This window comes from Haliaeetus leucocephalus, unplaced genomic scaffold (assembly GCF_000737465.1).
Source record: "Haliaeetus leucocephalus isolate CR32 unplaced genomic scaffold, Haliaeetus_leucocephalus-4.0 Scaffold161, whole genome shotgun sequence".
NCBI classification, from domain to species: domain Eukaryota; kingdom Metazoa; phylum Chordata; class Aves; order Accipitriformes; family Accipitridae; genus Haliaeetus; species Haliaeetus leucocephalus.
This window is the reverse complement of record NW_010972597.1, coordinates 1,341,149-1,362,765: the sequence shown is the minus strand read 5'-3', so window position 1 is coordinate 1,362,765 and position 21,617 is coordinate 1,341,149. Positions and strand designations below refer to the sequence as shown.

The window sequence follows — 21,617 nt, the reverse complement described above, 5'->3', positions numbered from 1 at the left end:
AAGGGGAGTTGCGGGCATTTCTCTTCCTGCCATGGCAGAACAGCTGAGGTGGCCTGGTGGCCGTTTAGGACACTTAACATGGAGCCATCCATGCCACCTTCTGTGCCCCCACTGCAAGTGTGTGGGCAGGAGCCCAGCCTGCCCTGCTCCTCCAGCCCCACCTCAGTACACAGCCCTCTAGGATGAGCCCTCCCTTCTTTGTTCATGCTCCACTTTCAACTCAACTCTCCTGAAAATGGTCAGCCAGCGCTGTGCGCAGGTCTTGGGACAAGGTCTCATAAATGGATGTAACCACATCCCCGTCTTACCCACTGCATCTCAGGAGTGCATCCGCCTTCCCCCACTGCTGAGCCACCCAGGTCTGTCTCCTCGACATATGCCAACACATCTGTGGGGGCTTTTTAGCAGAAGTCCCTGCTCAGAGCCGAGCGCAGGCCAGGTCAAGCCCTCAGCCTCAGTCTTGCATGACCAGTGCCTTGCTGCAGCATGAAAATCAGGCATGCTGCCGGGGCTGGAAGGAGCGACCTTCCTTTCCAGGCGAGGGAACACCAGCGTGACCTGTACTGTGCTTCCCTGGGGCTTGGTGACACCATGGCCCTGCTGCCCACAGAGCCAAGCAGCTTGAATTACGCTCGCTTGAATTCCAGGAGCCAAATTCACAGCGCGCTGTGCTTGAGCCCTGAGAGCCACCGAGCGGCCATGCCCGTTAGCTGCAGGCAGGCATTTCTGTCTGGCCGGATATAGGCATATTTGAAACTGTAATTTTCAACCTTAAATCCCAAAGGGTAATAAAAAAGGGCACGCATCTGCTCCCTCTTTTTGCCATGTCTGTGACACAAGGTGGCTACAAGCCACTCTACAGCACGTAGAGCAAATACTCAGCACAGACCAACACCCACGCACACTCCGTTGTCCCACAGGGGTAGGAAGAGGCAGCCCCGCTGCAGTCCCATCTATGTATTTATTGTCAAGATGGAAAGGGGAAAGATTTGGGGTAAGCGGAAACATGGGGTAGGAAGGCACAGCAGAGCCCTGAGCCAAGTCATACCCTCAGTTGGTCTTCTTAAGCAGACCTGATTGGTAATCACAGGCAGCAGCTGGGCCAGCAAGGTGAACGTAAGTTACCTGATGGCAAAGGTCCTATTCTGACTGCCTCAGCACTCTGCACATGATGAGAAAGTGCAGCCTGTGTGACAAGGTAAGAGAGGTCACCAAGTATCCCCATGAGTGTAGTTAGGTGTACCACAGACGCAGCAGTGCTGGGTGTGCACACCTCCACGCACAGACCACGGCTGATGCGCAACACCCGACAGCCTGAGGTTCTGCACTTCAGCTCTCTGCAGCACCCCATGGGAGCAGATCATAACCAGGCTGGCACGATCAGTGATGCAAAGCAGATCCTCCCTAGCTTCCTTCTCAGCCTGGTCCCTCAGACCAGCTTCTTCTTGAGGAACTGGCTCCTCAGCAGCAGGATCTGAGGAATCCATATAACCCATCCAGCTCATGGTACCCCTTCCATTTTGTTAGAAAGAGTAAGTACAGAATCTTAAGCTTTATTTTTCTATTGGCCAGTGACTTAAACTGGGTTAAAAAAAAAAAAAGCAATGAATATGATTACACAGAGAAAAAGTATAAAACAACTCAATGGACACAAGCCAACTTATTGTTCATATCTCATTCTTCCTGGCCTCTTCCAACACTGTACAATGTATTTGAAGGGAATGGGTGAAGGCAGCTATGAAGATACGCTGAAGAAACTAGAAATATTGCTTCAAGCAACATGCTCAATATTTTCTTCTCAGTTAGTAGTCAATACTTGTCAGGATCTTGATTATAAAACAAGAAATAATTTAGAGATTTATCCTTTAGTTCATTACACAATAACTTACATTTCTTTCCACTCTTTCCTACTGCTGTGGAACCAAGGATACACCTCAGTTCCTCCACCTCTCTTTCTGCATTAGTTAAGGATTACTTCACGGGGCTGATGTTGATGGGGGAGTTTCAGATTGACCTGCTCTGAATTTTAACTTGTCACCCTTTAGCGCCAGTCCAAGATTTCTGCTCTGTGAACTAAAAACTCCACGATGCTGCAAGACCCTTTAGGGGTCTGGGTGATTTTGCTCACATAACTGTCTGCTGCTAAGGGACAGGGCTCAGCTGGCACCACTAGAAGGCCAGGAGAAGGAATAAATTTGTTTATGAAAGGGCTTGTCTTCACTGCTTAGAAACACCAAAACCCCACAGCCCTTTCTGCTTCATGGGTGTAACAGGCATACCAGGAAGGTGAGAACAAGACAAGAGGCACACAAGATGCTATGAATTCAGGCTAAGACCCTGCTGGCATTACAACAGCATTAAGTCCATGGCAGCGGTGATGTCTATGTCCTGTATGTATCCAGGATTCTAATGCAGAGGGAATATTTAATTAAAACCTATTCCTCTGCAGCAAACAGACAGTTAACCCAGCACTACCACTTTACCAAGTACACTGAGGCAACTGGTTGAATCTGACTCTCCTGACCTTCTTGGCAGTAACCAGTAAAGTGGGCTTCCAGATCTCATTAAAGCCAGAAAACTCTCAGCTGATTAATGATCTTTTTAGAGACTGATAAAACATTTGTATATATTCATTTCCTGCCCAAGAGAAACAAGCCTAGAGGTTTTAATTAGGAGAATCAAGCCAAGGGCATCTCTCAACATGTAAGAGATGTGAGAATGTATTTCCACTAACTGAACAAGCCAAAGGGGAGCAAGATATGCCAGCTCCACAAACAGACCAGTTCTTCACCAAACCTCAGCAGGGGACAGGTAAGACGAAACAAAGTTTTCTCATTCACACTGGAAGCCACTCAATAAAACAGACTAGACCTAAAAGAGTTAGAAAGTAGTCCATTGTCTTTGCTCCAGAATTGCTAGAAGGCAAAAGGCCTCTTCTGGCTTCTAATGGCACTGTGTTGGGGGAAGCTTCAAGGTAGAGGAGGAAGGATTGCTGAGAAATCCTAAGGCACCCACATCTTGGCAACATCAGAATCATGACAAGATTTCAACTGCACCAAGTTGTGCTCCCGATCAGCAGGGAGAGTAGCTCCTGCCCCAAGCAACCAGGCAGCCATCCTCTCAGGCGGAGAACAGCTGTGTTAGGACATTGGTGCACACTTGGGAGGAGGAAGAGAAATCTTCCATGTATGAGAGACCCAGCTCTGGCTCCAGCTCAGCGCAGAAACATCATCTGTCGTCACAGTCAATACCTGGTGCTGCTGAGCCACTTCTCAGAGCAAACCATGGTTCTTGTGTAGCATCCCGATACCTTCATGTTAGCTCAGGAAAAGCCTCAAGAGAAATGGCCCTGGATAAATCTTGCTTTGTAGTTATATCAAGGGACTGTTTTGCTAAAGCTTCTAGCAGAAGATCCACAGCTCTTTTGTTTCTTGACAATGGAGAGGACCCGCTGAACTCCTGGCTGCCTTGTACACAACAAGGAGGGTGACTTTCCCCCAAAGGGGGCAGGTAAGGCGGTGCATGGTTCAAGAGACATTTAATTACAGAGCCAAGTCCTCAGGTTACAGACACTTCTGTGGTGATGGTGGAGAGTGGTCAGGTTGGCAGGTGCTAAGGGAAGTGGCAGAGGGGGAGCGACAGAGTTCCCACAGCTATTAATATGGTTCTGGTTTTAAACTCTTGTACAAGCAGCAGGTGAAAATCATCCCAAAGATCTACAGGGTTTAAAGAGAAGAAAGAAATGCATGAAAAAACAGAATGGATGCAGTGGAGGCAACAGCTTGCAAACTAACAGTCTGAACCCAGACTGGAGTGGCAGCTAGCTCCTGCCTGGGGATACTGCACTCCAGTTTGCAATAAGCAGCAGGAGAGAACATAATCTGTGCTAAGCCTCCTAATTAATCACCAGCAGCTTCTCTGGGGTGTAATTTGGCTACTTGCCAGAACAAAGGGGAAGATGAGGAACTCCCAGAGACATCTGCATCTAGAAGAAAAGAATATCCTGTGCCCTCCCCTATAAAATGGGAGCGGGGGGTATCCATATCCTACCCCTTTATTCATCACCCTCTCCCAAATCCTTTACAGACCCGCAGTGCTGTTCTTCAATATAACACAGCTGAGGGAGAAATTCTGGATGATTTAAAATAATTCTAATGAACCAGGGTAGGAAACTCCTCCAGACTGGCTCTTCAGCTGCATGGGCAATCACGGCACATCTCCACAAGAGGTCTCTCTCAGGCTGCCAAACCGCCTGCCATGGCCAGCACTGCCTTTCCCACAGCCCTGGAGCAGAAGTCTCTCCCCCTTGCCCAGCTGGCTGCACTCCTTCACCAGAAGCAAATTTTACAGATCAGCAGAAGAGGCTTTTGCTTTGGAGCTAGTGAATCCTCGGGTCCCCGAAGTACCTGGCAAGTTCTTCTTGTCAGGCAGGGAAGAGTCTAAAACATCCAATTTTTTTCCATCCCTCAGCTCTGGAGTTCCTCTAACTTCTGTCCAGCGCCCCCAAAACTCCACTCAGCCCTTTTACCTGCACGCAAGCAATGCTGATCCCCACTGCCCCGATAATTTTCAGATGCTCTTGAATGAAGTTTTCCAGCTTGGTAATGCAACCGCTCTGCAGGGTGAAAGGAGGGACATGGAAAATCAGCTTCATTTTAACCTCTTGTTCACTTTAATCCAATGGTTGCGACCCTTGAAAGCAACGCTATAAAAAGCGGTGTCTGTGAGCAGTCTCTTCCCCTGACATCACTGGAAAAGCTACATTGCATCATGTTTTGTATCGCTCTGGACCTACTGGCTCAGGAAGCATCAAACAAACCCAAGGCAGCTGCCAGCTGGGCAGGAGAAATGCAGAAGAGGAACCAGCCACATCACACAGAGGGAAGCATGTCATTTTTCTCTGAGATATGTGGAGAAAGGTTCCCTCATTCACTGCCTAGCACATGTCTGGAGAGGGTATTGACTGCTTTCAGGCCAAAAGGCCAAGGAAATGGAGCTAAGTGGATCCAGCACCAAGAACTCTAACATGACAGGAGCCTTTTAAGGGTAAATTCCTCGCACTTCTATTTATGACAGCAATGAGTTTCAGCGTGAGCCTGGAAAGCCAGGCTCTGCCTGCCTCTGCCTTGCAGCTGCATCCTTGGCTGGCAGCGTGACCCCTCCCTTCCTGTTTCAGGCCCAAGTTTTTGTTGTCATAAGGCAAAAATAAATCACTAAGAACATTCTCTGTTGTTGTTTTTTTGGTTTGGGTTTTTTTTTTTTTGGAAGAGTTCCCTTTAAATAGTTAAACTGTTTAATCCATTGAGGCAGGTTTTCCATGGTAGTAACATCAGGGGGATTTATTGTGTAGGCTACAGTGGTGCCCCCAAGGGTGCTGGGGGCCCTCCTGCCCCAGGAGTTCACAGTGAGCAGACACCTACAGGCATGCAGGCAGAAGGAAGGAGCGAGCACACAGCCACACAGCCCTCCAGGGAGGGATGGCAAAGGCCTCACTTTTCCCATGCTAGCGTTAGGTTTTAGAGTCAAACCCAGCTGCCCTGATACGAAGCTGTTACTCCTGTTCCCTGATCTGACCCTTTTCTAGGTTCTTCTCCTCCAAAGCCACTAAAATCCTTTCTGAACTCTAAGACCTCATATCATGACATTCAGCATCTGACTGTGGATCCAAACCTCCCCTCGCAGCTTTTTCTCCTCTAGAGCTAGCCCAATACATTTGGCAGCCTACAGGGCCTCTCTTAATAATGCAGCTGGGCAGCCGCCTCCAGCTTCACGCAGCACAGAGAAACAACAGGAATTGCCAGCCCTGCCCCTCAAACGGTTGTGGGTTTCCACTCTCAGAAACACCTCATCAGCCCCTGGACTCTTTTCTGCACTTCCTCGTTGGGTCTTGCCTGGAAGGAACAAACCTTATGGGAAAGCCTTCTTCCTGAAGGGCAAAACCCAGACAAGCAGCTGGACATAAGAGGGGCTTTGGTAGATCAGAAAGACTAGACTTCATCTCCCTATTCATTCCACAAAGATAGATGGTTAGTTTCCTTTTAGCTGTTTGAGTTGCTTGGCTTAATACAGATATTATTCACACTCCTCTTCTGAGTCCTGCTCAAAGCACAGACCGTGAGAAGAAATACCTGCTCTGAAGGGGCCACCTCTTCATCCACAGCCCTCCTTAACTGACAGGGGGAGAGGAACAAGGAAAAAGCTCCAGTTGCTGCTCCCCAGACTCAATACAGCCAGTGAAGGTGCTGGTTCCCCTGGTGAGAAAAAGGACTATGCTATCCCATAGAGAGCGTCACAGTGAGCAAGTTAAAAGACAGGTGACAGGACTGGAGAGTGCCAAAATAAATGCAAGAACTTTTACCAGCCTTAAGCAAACTGGATGAATAAATGGTCTAAAAGCTACCTTTTACTTACTCAGCTAGTCTGGGATTCAATTTGCTTCTTCTAGAAAAGAGACAAGTCCCTCTATCCCAAGTCCAGCCTTCTTTTCAGCCCAAACTGCAGCCCACTGGAACTGGCCTAATTTGTCTGCTACAGGGCTCTCTTTCTTCCCCATACGCTGTTTCATTGTGCTGTAGGTCATATCCCACGATCTCAATCAAGGAACAGAAATATCTCCATCTGCACTTCGCTGAGTAATTCCAACAACAGGAAGCTGTGTCTAATGTAGGGCTCACATCCAAGTCTCTTGCCAGAACCAACAACCTCTCCCACTTCCCCCTATCACTAGCATACTCCGTAGTAACAAATACATTATTTTTCTCTATATCTACATATAAAATAATAGCCTAGATGGCTGAATGCTCAATTAGATAAATTAATTCTGCTTTCTAAGGAATCCTACTGACTTTGAAGCCTACCAACAGTTTGCAGCAATAACCTAACACCCTCACTCCCTGCCCACCTCCTTCACATACTTTGTGACAGGCGGCCCTGAAGCCCTTTTGCTCTTTACCTCCTTGTAGATGTTGGAAGGATGGTCTCTTCGGCCACACAGGTCGGTTATTGTCTTACAACAGCTGTCTGGGACTTTCCGTCCATTGGCCTCTGGAGATTTGATCCACAGGCTGTCAGCCCAGTCTGTGTAGTTGTTGCTCCCACAGCACTTGAACTGCATGCACACAGAGCAAAGGCTGAAGCCAGCAAGCACTGCAACCACCTTTTCCCTCCAGCCTCCCACACCAAACCCTGGGCTTCACCCTCCTTTGCAGAGAGATTCCAGCTATCTCACAGGCTTTTTTTTAGGCTGCTATAATTATTAGTGACTTTTGTGTTAAGAGTCCCCAGAATGGCTATTAAATATCAGCTTCACCCATCTTTCAGCAGCTGTGACTTTTGGTTACTGCCGGGATGAACTGTAACCAGACCGTACCTGCAGCTGCCTCAGCTCTTAACCACTGGACTGGAGAGCATTAAGGGTGATAACAGGGTAAGTTTAATTACCAATTACTATCACAAATGCACCTGCTATGGCAGTATGTGTATAGTAGGGCCCATGCTTTGAAAGTGCCTGTGCACAAGGGTCTTTTCTGTGGGAAAGCCTATCAGAACTGCAGCAGCCCTAACCTGAGCCAGGCAGAGCTAGCAACAGCAGCAGGAAGGCTCTTCTTTCATTACATCTTGCTCTCTGGGGTACTGAGGAGCTTAATGAAAAATGTCAGCAATTTCTCCAAAACTTTGAAGTGGGAAGTAGAAACAGCTGTCAGAGTGACTTGGCAGCTCCAGTTCACTCTGGGAGCAATTCAGATGTTGTTTCCCCAGTGCTACTGGGCATGCAGTTCAGAGGTCACAACACACAATTCTGCCGGTTGTATGACCCAGGTCCTGCACCCCACCCAACCTCATCTTGAATCAGAAGGAGCAGAACGTACACTCAGCATACAGAAGAAACATATGTATGTTGGATGTCAAGAGCCCATAATGGCTTTTGTGTTTTTGATTTTAAGCCCTTCAATTGCATTAATTCTCCCTTCCTCTAGAGATACCCACCTCCTGCTGCAGTTTGTCTACTGCGCTGGTAACACTCTCTTCTCCCTCCTTCCGGTACTTCTGGGTCATGGTGTTCTTCAAATTTTGCTTCAGCTCCATGCTTAGCTGAATGGAAGAGACAAGTGCAATGATACTACAAGGTAAACTCAGCCCTCAAGAGTGACCCAGAGCCCTGCGTACGTTTCATTGCCTTTGCTCCAAGAGGAAAGCAGAGAGCCTAGTGGAAGCTACAGCTTCCTTCAAGATCGTCCTCCAAGGTTGGACTGGACAGGCTTATTCCCAATTGATTACAGATCATGCCTCCATTTTAATAACCAGAAGGAGGTGCTTCAGGACCAAATTTCAGCCTGTGTAACACATCACCATATGGGTCCTCACCTTGAATATGTAATATTGCCAAGAAATGCCTGCAACAAAGAGAATACAAAACTGTGCCTCCTTAAATATGAATACGCCTATGAGACCACGTACAGTCTTCTCCCTCTGAAGCTTGTGTGACAAAATACTAAGAAACAAATCACTCTGTCCAGGAGCAGGAAGAAATCAGAGTCCTGGGCATGCTGGACTAAAGCCACATAGTCTTGAATAGCTCTTGTATCGGCAACAAAAAGGATGCCACAGGAGGGAATTAAGTCTGCAATTGCTAAAGTACTGCAAGGCTTTTCTGATAACAGTGACAGAGAAACGAAGTCTGATTTTGCAAGTACAGAATTTCTGAAAGCATCATCATAAACCACTGGCATGTTCAGGTGATGGGATTCAAACATTTATTCCTGTGGAGGCTCTTCTAATCTAGCTGAATTCTTCTCACCCATCCAGGTGACAGACAAAAAGCACCAAAGAGCTGCATCTTTTTTTTGTCATCCTGGTTCACACAGCAACACTGCCTTAGTCCAACACCTGTGAAATTCTAAGTTTCCTATACCAATAAACAATGTCAACATCCATTTAGATGGGGTCAACGAATGAACCAAGGAGGTAGCCTCTCTATACACCTTTTATTCTACACAGCAAGTAGTAAATGAGAAGTCAAACATCTGGTTGGTTATCCTAAACTGTGAAAAATACACTGTTTTTTCCAAAGCTATGTTTCAAATGGGGACAACACCTACCTCACAGAGATGGTATGAGGCTTCATTCATTAATATTTGCAAAATGCTTTGAGATCCTGGGCTGGGAAGCTCTACAGAAGTGCAAAGGACTTAGTGTAATAAAAAGAAAGGAAAAGGTTCAGCAGCTGGCAGGCATCAGAGGCAAATAAAGAGGAGAGTCCATTAGCAGAATTATTACTTGGGAGAAAAGCAGTTACCTGCGGGCTCACGGGGAAGAACTGCAGCATGGAATAGAGATAACAAAAGAAACAGTTTAGACACACACACAAGCCTTAGACACCAAAGCAAGAGCTGAAATAAAAACAGTGGCAAACAGAGCAAGCAGCCTGCAACCAAGAAAGAAGGGGGATTTGTCAGCCAGAGGGCAAGGGGAAGTGCAGCTATTGATCAGAGATGCCCTCAAGTGATCTAAAGCATTCAAGGGTACAGCTCTGAATATGCTGTCCCTTATTTCAACCTAAGGATCAGCTCCTCTTCATCCGTTGTCATATATGAACCTCGTGCCTTTGCATGGATGGACAGACACTGGCTTTCTGCCACACCTGCCAGGATTGATCTTTCCCTGTTAAATATGAACGCTCATACCACTGATCTCCCCTGGCAGGAGCCAGTACGGTTCTTTGGCTCCTTGCAAAACACCAGTGCCCATCTTAGTGAGGCAAAGCACAGAAGGCCTAAGAGAAAAACAAATGGCAAGGAAACCTGGCAGTGAAGCCAACAAGATGGGATGTCCAGCTGCTTTTCAGACAGCCACTTGACAACAATCCTAATTTGCCATTTCCAATCAATTTCCAGACATGAGAGCAACTTCGCAGGCTGTTTCTGCCTTGGTGGTTAAACTCCCTTTGAAAACAAGTGATGACTTAAGCCTCTGCTCTCTGTAACTGCAAAAAGTGCCAAGTTAGAACTGCAGCTGTTGGGAGCCTGTACTGTTCTCCAGCCCCTCAGCTGGCCTGGTTAAGTAAAGCTCTCAAAAACTTCTTGACCTGAAAGGACCTCTCTGCTGGACCATTCATTATCTTTGCCAGTTCAAAAGCACAGCATCTAGCTTGCCGGATGCAGCAGGAACTGTTCCTATGTCCTGAATATACTGAGTGGCACTAATGTGATTTCAGTTGCTTGCACTATGCCTTGAAGGGCATTAGGAGAGTTCCTAGATCTACACTGCCTCAAAAATTGTCCTCTACAAGGCTCTGCAGAAAAACAGCACACAAAGGTGAACCACAGGAAGGAGCTGAGCAGCAAGGCTGAGCAGCCTCCCTAGAGTAACCACCACCACTTTATCAAAAACAGTAAATAATCCAAGGTCTTCTGTATGGAGAGGGGAGTGAGTACAGACATGTGGAAAGGTGAACCACAACCACACCCTAGGTCCCAAGCCTCCAAGCCCAATTCTGGCTGGAGAAATGAGATGATAACCAGCTGTTTTCTCTCCCTGGTTTGAGTCTCTAAGGACCAATGTCCACTCACCTGCTGGTAGTAGATATAGGCCAGGATTCCAGCAATGATCTCCAGGAGAAAAATGCACAGCAACAATATGAAGTACTGTAAAATAATGTGAAAAGCAGGACATTAGAACAGAATCTAAGGAGATGCCAGGAGCCAGCTTTTCATTAGCTGGTAAAATGCATGATTCCCTTCATCAATGCTTTTCTGCAGCAGTGTTCAAAGGCAGGTGCTGGGGTTAAGATCTGAATAGGGTAGGAAAAGAACAATCCCACAGGTTAAAAAAAAAAACAAACCTCAAAACCCCCCAAACCACAGGATAACTGAAGACAAGCAGCAGCAAGTGTGAGTTTAACTCACAGAGCCAGAGGGATGTAGAGAATGGAAAAGTGCAGGCAACTGAGATAAGATCACTGGACAAAAGAAAGCGGTTGCTGGATAACCTGATGACTACACTCAATATCATAAAAAACATCTGATTCTGACATCAATACATAAAAATTTGAAACTTTTGCTTGTTTTGATATTGTTTAGGGCATTTCACCAAGTTACTAAGGAGCAACATATGTTATAATGATGTTTCAATAAAGCAACAAAGGGCCCATTTCATCAAGGATACAGCAGACCAGCTAAGCATAAGCATAAACCATAGGTTTATGTTCCCAGTGACTTCTGTGGGGCTGAACGACAGGATGAAGGGCGCTATTGAAGCAGATGGACTTTAGCACTGATTCACACTCAGAACTGTGACTGTATGTTCTGCTGAACTAGGATCTAAAGGGAAAAGCTCAGTATCTCAAAACCAAAGAGAGAAGAGCTCTTAGAAGACTAAGAAGAGAACATGAGTATTTCCTAAAAGGGTTTAATGGCAGTGAAATGGAAAGGGATGTGCCCTGCTTACCACAAGGAGAATCCAATGGACAGTACAGAAAACTGTTGGGAGCACTGTTCCTATACACAAACAGGAAGGGAAGCCAAACCTATGAGAAGGAATGTATGTACTAGATTAAAAGCACTGGGCAGGCCTGAAGACAGAGGGTGATGTGGCTACTTTCTCCTTGGGAAGGCCAAGCTTTTCAGGGATAACCCCTGTCCTGACACACAGCCCCTGCCTTGCTCCTGGTCAGCAATGAACAGTTTCTTTACAGATCCAGGCTGTTCCATGACTGCTATTAAATTAATCTTTCTGTAGATAAAGCTGAAGAGACACCAGTTCCAGCCATAACAAGGACCTCATGCTAAATCCCTGTAAGAGTTGGCCTCCCCAGCACAGAACGAACAAAATATCTCCCATTTTCTGTTTTACCCCGACCTTAAGAAACAGCTGTTCCCAAGGGATGAAGCAAATGGCAAATGTAACTGGACATCAAACCATCTCTCCCTGGCACAAAGAAGGACAGTGAAGACCTGGACATAGCAAGCTGACCTACACAGCATGGATGCCTTTTGTTGCACAAGGGTTACACTCCCACTGTGCACCCTTCTTCACTAGGTATTTGCAAGCTCCTTTGCAGGAGTAAAATGACACAGACACAAACACTCAGGCTTCCTCTTTCACTCCTGTTGGGATTCAGCAGCTGTGAAGGACAGGCAGCTGGGTTTTATCTGCAGACTGGGCTTTAATCTGAGGACACAATCTCAGACTTTCATTCCCCAGCCCCAAACTCTCACTGCAACCAAACACTGACTGTCTCTGCAGATGCCTATACAAGGTACCCATTCATACCAGGGGAATGAGTCACGCAGTGGAGTTCGGGATAGCTAAAGGCTGGTCCCAACACTGGCAGAAGGTTGAAAGGGGGCAAGAAAGGATTGACATGCCTTGACACAAAGGCTGGCTTTCTTTAGTTGGAACCTAGTTATGCCCTAACTGTTCTGACATCATCTCTCTGCCAAGGAGGGTGGCAGGATACCGAGAACAATCAATGAACTGGAAAGTTTGTTTGTTTTTCCCTGCTCTGTGTTGTCATGTCAGAGGCATTCAGGTAGAGCTGAGTTGCGTCACCACAGCTCAACTTGTTGTGCTGGCTTACGGTGGATAGAAACAAACATGTATCCAGCAGACCTTGAAAAATTTGAGTCACAAGGCTCTTGTAAGGGAGGTTAGTGCATCTGCCACCCATGCATCCAACTTGTCTCTACGGATACACTGCATCATTATCCTTATCTCAGTCTCATCATTCCCTCAGGGCCGCTTCCAAGTATCATCCTGACATAGAGGAGCAGCAGCTTTCACTCTGGACACACACAGAGCACAGGGCTGTTCTCCTTGCTCTTCATCAGGAGTTGCAGGGCTTTCTTACAGAGGTCTGCTCTGGGAGGAGTAGGCCAGCTCTGGCATGGAGCTGCAGGGACATGCCCTACTCACTTCCCAATGGCCACAGAACAAGTCAGAAATGTGGGATCACCCAAAGGCCTGTAGTAGACACATGCCTGGACCTGGGTGGGCTCTGGGCAAAATTTACTCTTACTCTGGCTCCAAGCCAGAGTCAGGACTATCTGGTGCCTCCTCAAGACCTACATGGTCCAGATTTCTTCCATCCAGCTTCAAGTGTTTGAGTGAAGCACCAAGCTTTTAGTGTGTTTTCTCTGAATAACCCAAAGCACGGTTCAACCCCCCTACAATCCACATCACTCTCTGGAGAGGTCTTTCTACTACCTGGAGAAGAGATATATAGCAACTATACCCCTAAAGCAGCAACTTCACTTCAGTGGGAGGGCTCCAGGCTGACAAACAGCAGGAACAGAAATCATAACCGACATGTGTTGCCTTCTCCCTGTCCAAGGTAGCTAACTAGAAGTGGCAGTGTGAAGGGCCAAGCCTGAAGAAAGCCACCTTCTTTCTTTACATACAAGGTCTTCTATTCAATGGGTCCTTTCCCAAGACTCCTGCTTGCATACTTTTGTGTATGAAAGCATGCATCTTGACTGAAGCATAATATAGTAGTGGTTTGTGTGCTTGTAAAGAGCTGGACTGCAGCATCACGGCCAGCCAGACTGCAGATCCACTGCCATGCCTGCTCACGGAGCCAGAGAAACTCCACATCTGCTGCCCAAGCCTCAGCAGATCACCCAGCTAAGGAGGGACATGAGGAAGGCAAATAAGCAATGACACAAAAAAAGCAGGACAGCTGTGAGCGATGAGCAATGAAATACTATGAAAAGCCTTGAAGTGAACCCATAAAACTCATAGTTAGGTAGAAAGGCAGCAAAAAAACTCACAGCTTCCTGAGCCTTCAACAGAAAAACAAGCTAAAAATCAGATATGCATTTTACAAACAGCACCCAAAGCTGTCAATACTTGATTTTTAAAAGCACCAAGGAAGCACTGGGGAGAGTGGAGATTGCTGCTTACAGTGCTCCCTCCCATATTTATGTGGGCCTCTGGTACAGAGAGAAATTGGGACAGGCTGGCACAGACCCCGGGGCACTGACTGTGAAGCTGTCAGGATTACTGTCTGAGCTCAGAGCTGGCAAAAGCCCTCAGCCAGGCTCACCCAGCCCTGGCAAGCACAGCCCTATCTCTTGTGCAGATTACTCACCAGCAAGCAAAGCAGAGCACAAGCAAGAAGAGACAATAGGCCTGTCACGACCAGCCACTCCAAAAGGACGCGTGGTATAAGGACACAGAATGACCTTTTGTTCCAAAGAGACAATTATCAGTTTTCTGTGGCAGAATAACAAAGAAAACCCCACCGGATTTTCATCCATAGCTTCTGGCTGAGGCAGAAAGACAAAGGGAGATCTCTTTGGCATGGAGAGTAAGTGAAGCAAGGCCAAAATGGACTGCTACAGACCAGGAGCCTAATGAACAAGCACCAGCAATGCACTCACTGTGTCCTCCTCTGTGTTTTATTCTCCCTTCCTAGCCCTACTCTGCCTCTCACAGGGATTACCAGGCCTTCAAAGCAGTGGTACAAGCACGAGGCTTGCTCACAACTCCTATTTCTGCTCCTCTATCCAAATGAAAGAGGGAAAATGGGACAGTCAGGTGAATGAGGATTTGCAAAGGAGCTGGTGAAGAGTTGCTGAAGTATCCTTTTCTGTAACTGTGAAAGCAAAGAACCACGGACTTGTTATTTCAGTCACTACACTCACCACTGTAGCCCAGATACTAAAAGGAACTGCTGCCACACTCCACACTGAAAAGGAGATTTGAGAGGGAGGAAGTGGAAGAGAAACCCTCGGGCTGGTCAAAAACTTCAGTGTAAGGAGGTGAGCAGGGAGTTCAGGAAGTAACACAAGGAAAGGTGTAAAAGAAGAGGCACATTATCAAAACAGTGTGCCTTTTTTCGTGGAAACAAAACTAAAATAATTTTTTTGCAACTAAAGAAAACGTTCATTCGAAATGTTCTGATTTTTAACAACCAAGTGAAAAACCTTGTTAATTTGGCTGAATCTACTGTCATTAAAAGCCAGTTTTGTTACAGGTCTCTCATTTCCTCTCTCTTCCCATTTTCCAAAAGAGAATATGGGATAGGCAGGGAAGAAGGAAGAGAGAAAAGCCATGAGATTTTGTTTTGAGTAGTTTCAATAGACGTTCTCACACAAAGCATACGTATTATGACTATACTTTGTATTTTTGAACAATACAGTGGTAAGCACATTCTTTGGGTGGATGAAAGGAAATGCTCTGCAGTAGAAACTGCCCCATAGGACAAGGGCAGCACCGCTGTTCAGAGCTGGAGGCCTTTAGTGGTATTTGCTCTAGGACAAATAAGGTTGGTACAGAACACAACCAAGATGTTTCCCTACCTCGCAGCATGTTTCAAGAGAAAATGGGGTGAATCCTCCCCCAAACAAAACAAGCAAGCAAAACTTACCACTCTTAGCAAATTCCGACGCTCTTTGAAGGTGGCACAGCAACCAAGGATGCCGGTAACCATGACAACCACCCCAGCCACCACCAGAATATAAGCAGTTGCCGAATACGTGCTGGAGGAGAGCAGGCTGATGTAGTCACTCTTCTCAGCTAGGGTCCAGGTGCCCACTGCCATCACGGCCCCACCAGCCAGCTGGGTAGAAACAGAAGCAAGCAAATGAAGGGCATCTGATGTGTGAACTTTCTCACTTCCCAGAGCAACTGGACTGGGATACCAGGACATGCCTCAGCTCCACAAGCTGAGCCAAAAATGATCTACACTACAGGAAGGACTTCTCAGAGATCTCACCAGGACCTCTGGTGCACTGAGAGGGGCTGGGCTTCAAGGTGGCTAGTTTAGCACCCCAGACAGCCTGAGATGCAAGCTATCTGAAGCATCTACCTGTGCACAGCAATTCATACTTGGACCAGAGCCTTCCCAAAAGTAGCCACACTGTTATCTGGGCAAATACAAAAAACCCATCTAATTTATTGGGGTGCTACCTAGCAGCAGAGGGGAAGAAAACAGCTTTACATCAGCAAGCTTTCCACTGTTTGTCAGGGAGCAATACTACCAATAAATGACAACCATGCCCAATATCTCCTTCCTAGACTATACATCCAGGGAGAAAGCAGTCAAGGAGCTAAACAGCCTGGCTGGTTAAACTCTAACCCTTGCAGCAAATGAACACGGAGAAGCCAACCAGACTCCTAGCAGTCCCTTCTCTCTTTGCAAGCCTTATGTTTCCAGAGGGTTTTATTCAGCTTCTAGTAAGCTCAGATAGTTTTCCTTAAAGGTCTGACCTGGACATTCCAATTCTCTGTCCCAGGTAGCAAAGGGAAAAACAATCCTTTGGCATCAGTAACTTTCTGGTGAAAAGCACAACTCTAGGAAGCTCTAGTGTGGACCCAGCTGCAAGAAGGTGTTTATTATCCTTCCTCTAGCTGTCCCACTCCACTGCAAGGACTCCCTCTGCCATTTTGAGAGGAGGAATGACAACACAGGGGAGTCCTCAGGTTCCCTGAAAAAGCAAGCCAGGTGAAAAAACAAAGCATGTTTTCAGGTTCCCTGTTGTTTTCTATACTTGGTAACATGATCTAGAAAGAGCAAGAGACTACAGTGTCAAACCATAACTTCTGCAGCCTGGGCAGGCAAGCCCAAGGGGTGGGATTTCACCCCACAGGACAAAATCTGTGTCTTACTGACATCAGTACTTTTTGCCAAAGACTTCATCAAGCCCAAGATTTCTGCACCCCTGACACCAAAACTGCAGTGCCATCTCAGTGCCTCTGAAATATACTGAAGTTTCCTACCCAGAAAAAGAAGTTGAAGATGAAGAGCAGGTACTTGAGACAGATGGTCCCACATGTTTCCTTCTTTTCCGTATACTCACGCATCTTTCTGGCTCAGCAAGTTCCTGAAAAAAAAATCAGAAAAGCTTGAGTCAGTCAGTCATCTCACCTCTTCTCCCAAAAGGCCGGTATTACTACTCTCCTCCTGCAAGAACTCAAACTTCCAACCTTTTGCTGAAGTAAGCCAGTGAGCAAGCCATTCAACTGACCTCAGGGATGCTAGACAGTGCTTGTTTAGATAAAGAGCTCTTGTGTCCATTTGGGTGACCTACACAGCATGAGACCTCACAGTGTGAAAGGGAGGCAGACAGTACCAGCATGTGGCCTTGCTGTACTGCCTTCATCCTCCTTCTCTCTCCCCATCCTGTTGTCACTTCTGGAGACTCATTTTCCTTTAGATCAATACTTGCAGTAGACGGATCAGAGCTACCGTTGTGTGAGTGGTCAAGCCAAAACTATGAACTGCGATCAATGTTAAAGTGAGGAAACTTCAATATAGTTCATGCTCACTTCTTGCTGTTTGAACCGAAATAAATGAAATCCCAGAACAGAAAATCCCAGTATCTGGCTCCTGAGTGCAGCCTGTAACCGCTGCTTCTGAAGGCAGCAACAGACCTCTGTCTTTGACATTTAGGGAATAATCAGTCTCCAAAAAATATTCTTTCCTTACTGGCATTAGTTACAACTGCCTTAAATAGATCCCTCTCTAAGTTTGGGCTATTTTTAATCTTTACAACTGTACTGGGAATGTACTTGTTATCCACTCAAATACCCTATCCTTTTGAACCCCAGCAATATGTTGGAGTAATCTTCTTCACTCACTTATTTCTCATGGTCCTTCTCATTGGTCAGCTGTCTCCTAGGGCAGCTATCCCAGCTACTAAGAGGAAGAAACCTAACCATTGGCTTCAGATGATCTGACAGCATAAAATGCCACTCCAGATACCTAATGAATGGGAGTTCGTTGTGGGTCAGTCCCAGTGCAGTGTTACGTATCTGCTACACTCTTGAGCAGGTTTCTCAGAAGTAGGTCTGCAGCAAGTGCAGTTCCATGTCACTTCACTGCCTCCTGTTGATGCCAGAAGGTCTGAACCTCTCAAAAAAATGTTCTCACCACTGCCTGACTAGGCAGACAGGACAAAGGCAGAGCATTACTTCCAGCATCGCCTGTGTGAGGCAGTTTGCAGAAGTGCAACAAAATCCGCACCACCTCTCTTGCATTCAATTTAAAAAATCATCCCTTTCCTCCCCTACCAGCCAGCAGGGAACAATGCAAATATCTTGCACTCATATCAGAGCAAAACGCTTTCCTAAAGCAGCAATCTCCCTGGAAGCAGGCAGGCAAACAGCCTCTCCCCTTTTCCAGAGGCATGGAGTTCTTGCTTGCTTAGATTACAAAAATTCTGCCCACAAGTGACATGAGTTTCCTCTGGGGACCCACTGCAGCTGCAACCCAGCCACACAGTACACTTATCTACCTTGGCAAGTCCACTGCAAAACACCTGACAGTAAAGAAACCAAGCAATGGGTACACACAGCCAGGCCACACATCAAGGGGCTATCAGTTTGGGTCAGTCAGTCGGTATTATCTTTGCCGCTACATTGCTAACATCTGGCTTTAGAGCCAGATGAACCAAGGCCGAGAACAGCAGCTGCCCATTCTGCAGCATAATTGTATTTTGTTTGCAGGGAACTGTTTCCTTTTGCTTCACACCAGCCCACTTGAAAATCCCAGCAAGGCCTGTGCTTTAGAAACTAATAAATGGAGCTAACGGGGAAGGCAAGGGTGAGAACTTGCCAACAGTGCCACCCATGCCTGTCCCCCATCACCATTTCACAGGAAAACATTTTTCTCTAGAATAACATCTGGCAACAACAGTTGGCAGCAGCAGGCTGTTTCACTGGCAAAGGGAGCAGCTCTGAGATGGTGGCATATATCAAGGAGAATAACTTTTCAGATTTATCTTCAGAAGAGATCAGAACCTCCAGCAATGCTCAGATTAATTACCATGTGGCAGCACAAAAAGGCCCGGGGCAGTGGGGAGGAATGGATGCTGGTGGTACCGTATGCACTGAACAGACTTGTAAATTCTCAATGAGAAGACGCCTTGTGAACGCAATGTTCATTGAAGGTGACAGATTTACAGCTCCCAGAGGCTTCATTTAGCCACAGAACAGGAATGGCAGCAGCGAGGCAGGCTCCCACAGCCACACACGCCTGCACAGCCCTAAACAGATACATTAGCCCAGACCCGAGAGATGCCCTCCAGTAACAGATTCTAAGGGCTGCACTTGGCTTTTTGCCCACCCCTTCTAACATCAGGGCTGTACGTAGAGGAAAATGCACCGCAGGTTTGCTGAGACTGACCCTGGTTCATATCACTGATAGCCAGGGGACATTACCAATGCTTACTGTCCTTGGGCTGGCTCATCGGCCCAGTTCCCCTCTTGCTCCAGAGGATTTCAGGAACCTTTCCTCCTCCCCCTCAAAGTATGTCCCCCACCAAAAAAAAGCCACTACAGGTATTTCCACATATTACCATACAGCAGGTGCGGGGCCCTAGCAAGGGATGCTAACTTGTCCCTCCTTCTGATCTGAGAACTCAGAAATCCTAGACCAAGCTGCATCTTGTTCTGGGGGAGGACTGGGCAGACACACAGCTGAGATCGTACTTGCACTCAGATGACAGTCTGAAATTCCCCACAAGACTGCAGGTCCTGCTCCACCGAGTGCTGCATACAGGCCTTTCAGGCAGCTCGGCTTCACCACTGGGAGGAGAGGATCTGTCTGTTTCCAGAAAGCTGGGAGGGAACAGCTGCAGGTTTATAAAGCATGGTGATTCACGCAGGGACAGCAGGCCATGAATCAGAAAGCAATCAGGGCTGTCCCGTCTGATCTATCCTTCCTAGCCAGGAGCAGAGCTGATGGCACTGGCTGCCTCTGCATGCTTAATGACTCACTCAGCAAGCTATTCAGGGAAAGGCAGCTCTCTCCAGATCCTCTTTTTGGAAGTCATGTGTTTGTGCTCCTTGCCTCACACAGGGTGGCCTGCTGTCTCTTGTCGCCTGCAAAAACAGGTTCAGGCTTTAGAGAGCTACGCTGGTCTTCAGAGAAAGCAAACGAGGGCAGGAGACACCAGTGAAATGCCTCTCCCAAAGAGCCCAGTCAGTGGAGAGGGGAGCCACAATCTGCCTTGCAGGCTAAGGGTGACTTTGGGCTGTGAGCCTTGTGGTCCCAAAAAGCACAGAGGTGTTGATCTGTGCCACAGCACCAGAATGAACAGGGGGAGCCTCATCCTGACTTCACTGAGGTGACCAGGGTCTCTTGCCTTCAGTCACCTTTATAACAGACCCTCAGAAGTGACACAAATCACCCCTGAAACCAGACAAGAAGCAGCAACATTAATTAACACACATGGTTATATTCTATTTTAAAACACCAAGGCAAAGGTCTATTCTGAATCACATCAACAATTACGAACGAGCTCTCCAGTGGACAGAAAATGGCGAGCTATGCCACAGAGATGTACTTACAAATGCATAAAAACATACTAATTAGACATAAGCTTCATAATGGGAAGCACTTTGCTAACTGAAAATATGGTTAGAAGACCAAAAGCACTTCCGCAATGAAGTTCACTTGATCAAGTCCAATAGACAGTAGCTTCATCAGCAACTTAAATTTAAGCAAGCAATCATGGTATACAGGCTGTGAAATTCAGTCATACAATGAAGAGAGGTATTTTTATGTAATTCACCAGAAATCAACAACAGGTTCCTACTATGCCCTCACACACTGCAATGTAACTGACAAAGAGAAATAATGCTCTAACTAAAACAAAATGCACAAAGATGGGAGGAAAAAACAAGGACAAACTTAGTGCAACAGAACCTGCACATGAAAGGGAGAGGTAACAGTTTGAAGATTAATTCAAGAAACAGGGAGTTGAACAGCTTGAATCCAATTCTCTGCTCTGACACAGACTTTGTGCCTTGGGCAAGTCCTTTAGTCTGTCCCTTGCCTCTGCTCTTCCTCCCCAGTGCAGGACCCTCACCTTTCTCTAAATCCAGTGATGTTGTAAGGATCTGCACCAAGAACCCCCACTGACAGAGAAATGCCAGCTGTAAGGCATGACAGGCTCCAGGTGACTGGTGTATTGGCAAAAATCTCAAAACAACACAATTTCACTGCCTCAAAAGTGCTTTTGCCAGTATAGGCTACTCTGGCCAGTGAACTGGAACAACCTCTTTTGGAGTTAGTAAAATCCATACTTACAATGAGAGGACTGCTTGGTAAAGCAATTTTGGCAACCATTTATGAGGCATGCTGGCTGAAATACATTGAAGGTTGCAAGATTTATAGTAATGAAGTACAAGAGAATGGAGTAATAGTGAAGCACCTACATGAAGAGCAAGAAGGAAAGGATGACCCACCTATTCAAACATCTCAAAAAAATAAAAAAGAAAAAAAGAAAAAGAGCAAGCTCATTCTGCCCTGTCTGACTGCAAGCCACAACCTCTCAGCTGGGTAAGAACACACAGTGAACAACTGCCAGGCAAGGCAGAGGTCACTTCAAAAGTGAAACCATTCCATGGCCTGATTTTCTTGGGCTCTCATCCTACTGAAACTGAACCCTTAGGACAAACCAGACAATGGAAAAGCATCAGAAATTGAGCAGTTTGACTCCAGTTCCAGGTGCTGAGCATCTGGGAACACAAGCACTGGACAAACAGCTGTTTTGTTGTACTGAGCCACCTAAAATCTCAATGGCAGGACTTGCTCTGGTTATCCCACATCAGACCACTGTATTTTTATTTGCAGGCCCAAAGGCACATACAGGCACACACCCACACCCCAG

At 46.7% G+C, this 21,617-nt stretch overlaps 1 protein-coding gene across 1 annotated transcript in view; it reads right to left on the bottom strand.

Annotated features, from left to right (window-relative positions):
- Positions 1-1,540: 1,540 nt before the first annotated feature.
- The window catches only part of CD151 (CD151 molecule (Raph blood group)), a 38,982-nt gene continuing 18,905 nt past the window's right edge, over positions 1,541-21,617 (bottom strand). The window contains exons 3-9 of the mRNA XM_010562566.1: positions 16,720-16,823; positions 15,368-15,559; positions 10,569-10,643; positions 7,987-8,091; positions 6,953-7,108; positions 4,529-4,615; positions 1,541-3,716 (exon numbers count right to left, since the gene is read on the bottom strand). Coding sequence (XP_010560868.1) covers positions 3,657-3,716; positions 4,529-4,615; positions 6,953-7,108; positions 7,987-8,091; positions 10,569-10,643; positions 15,368-15,559; positions 16,720-16,803 — 759 coding nt within the window. The 5' untranslated portion in view covers positions 16,804-16,823 and the 3' untranslated portion in view covers positions 1,541-3,656. The remainder of the gene's footprint in view (positions 3,717-4,528; positions 4,616-6,952; positions 7,109-7,986; positions 8,092-10,568; positions 10,644-15,367; positions 15,560-16,719; positions 16,824-21,617) is intronic.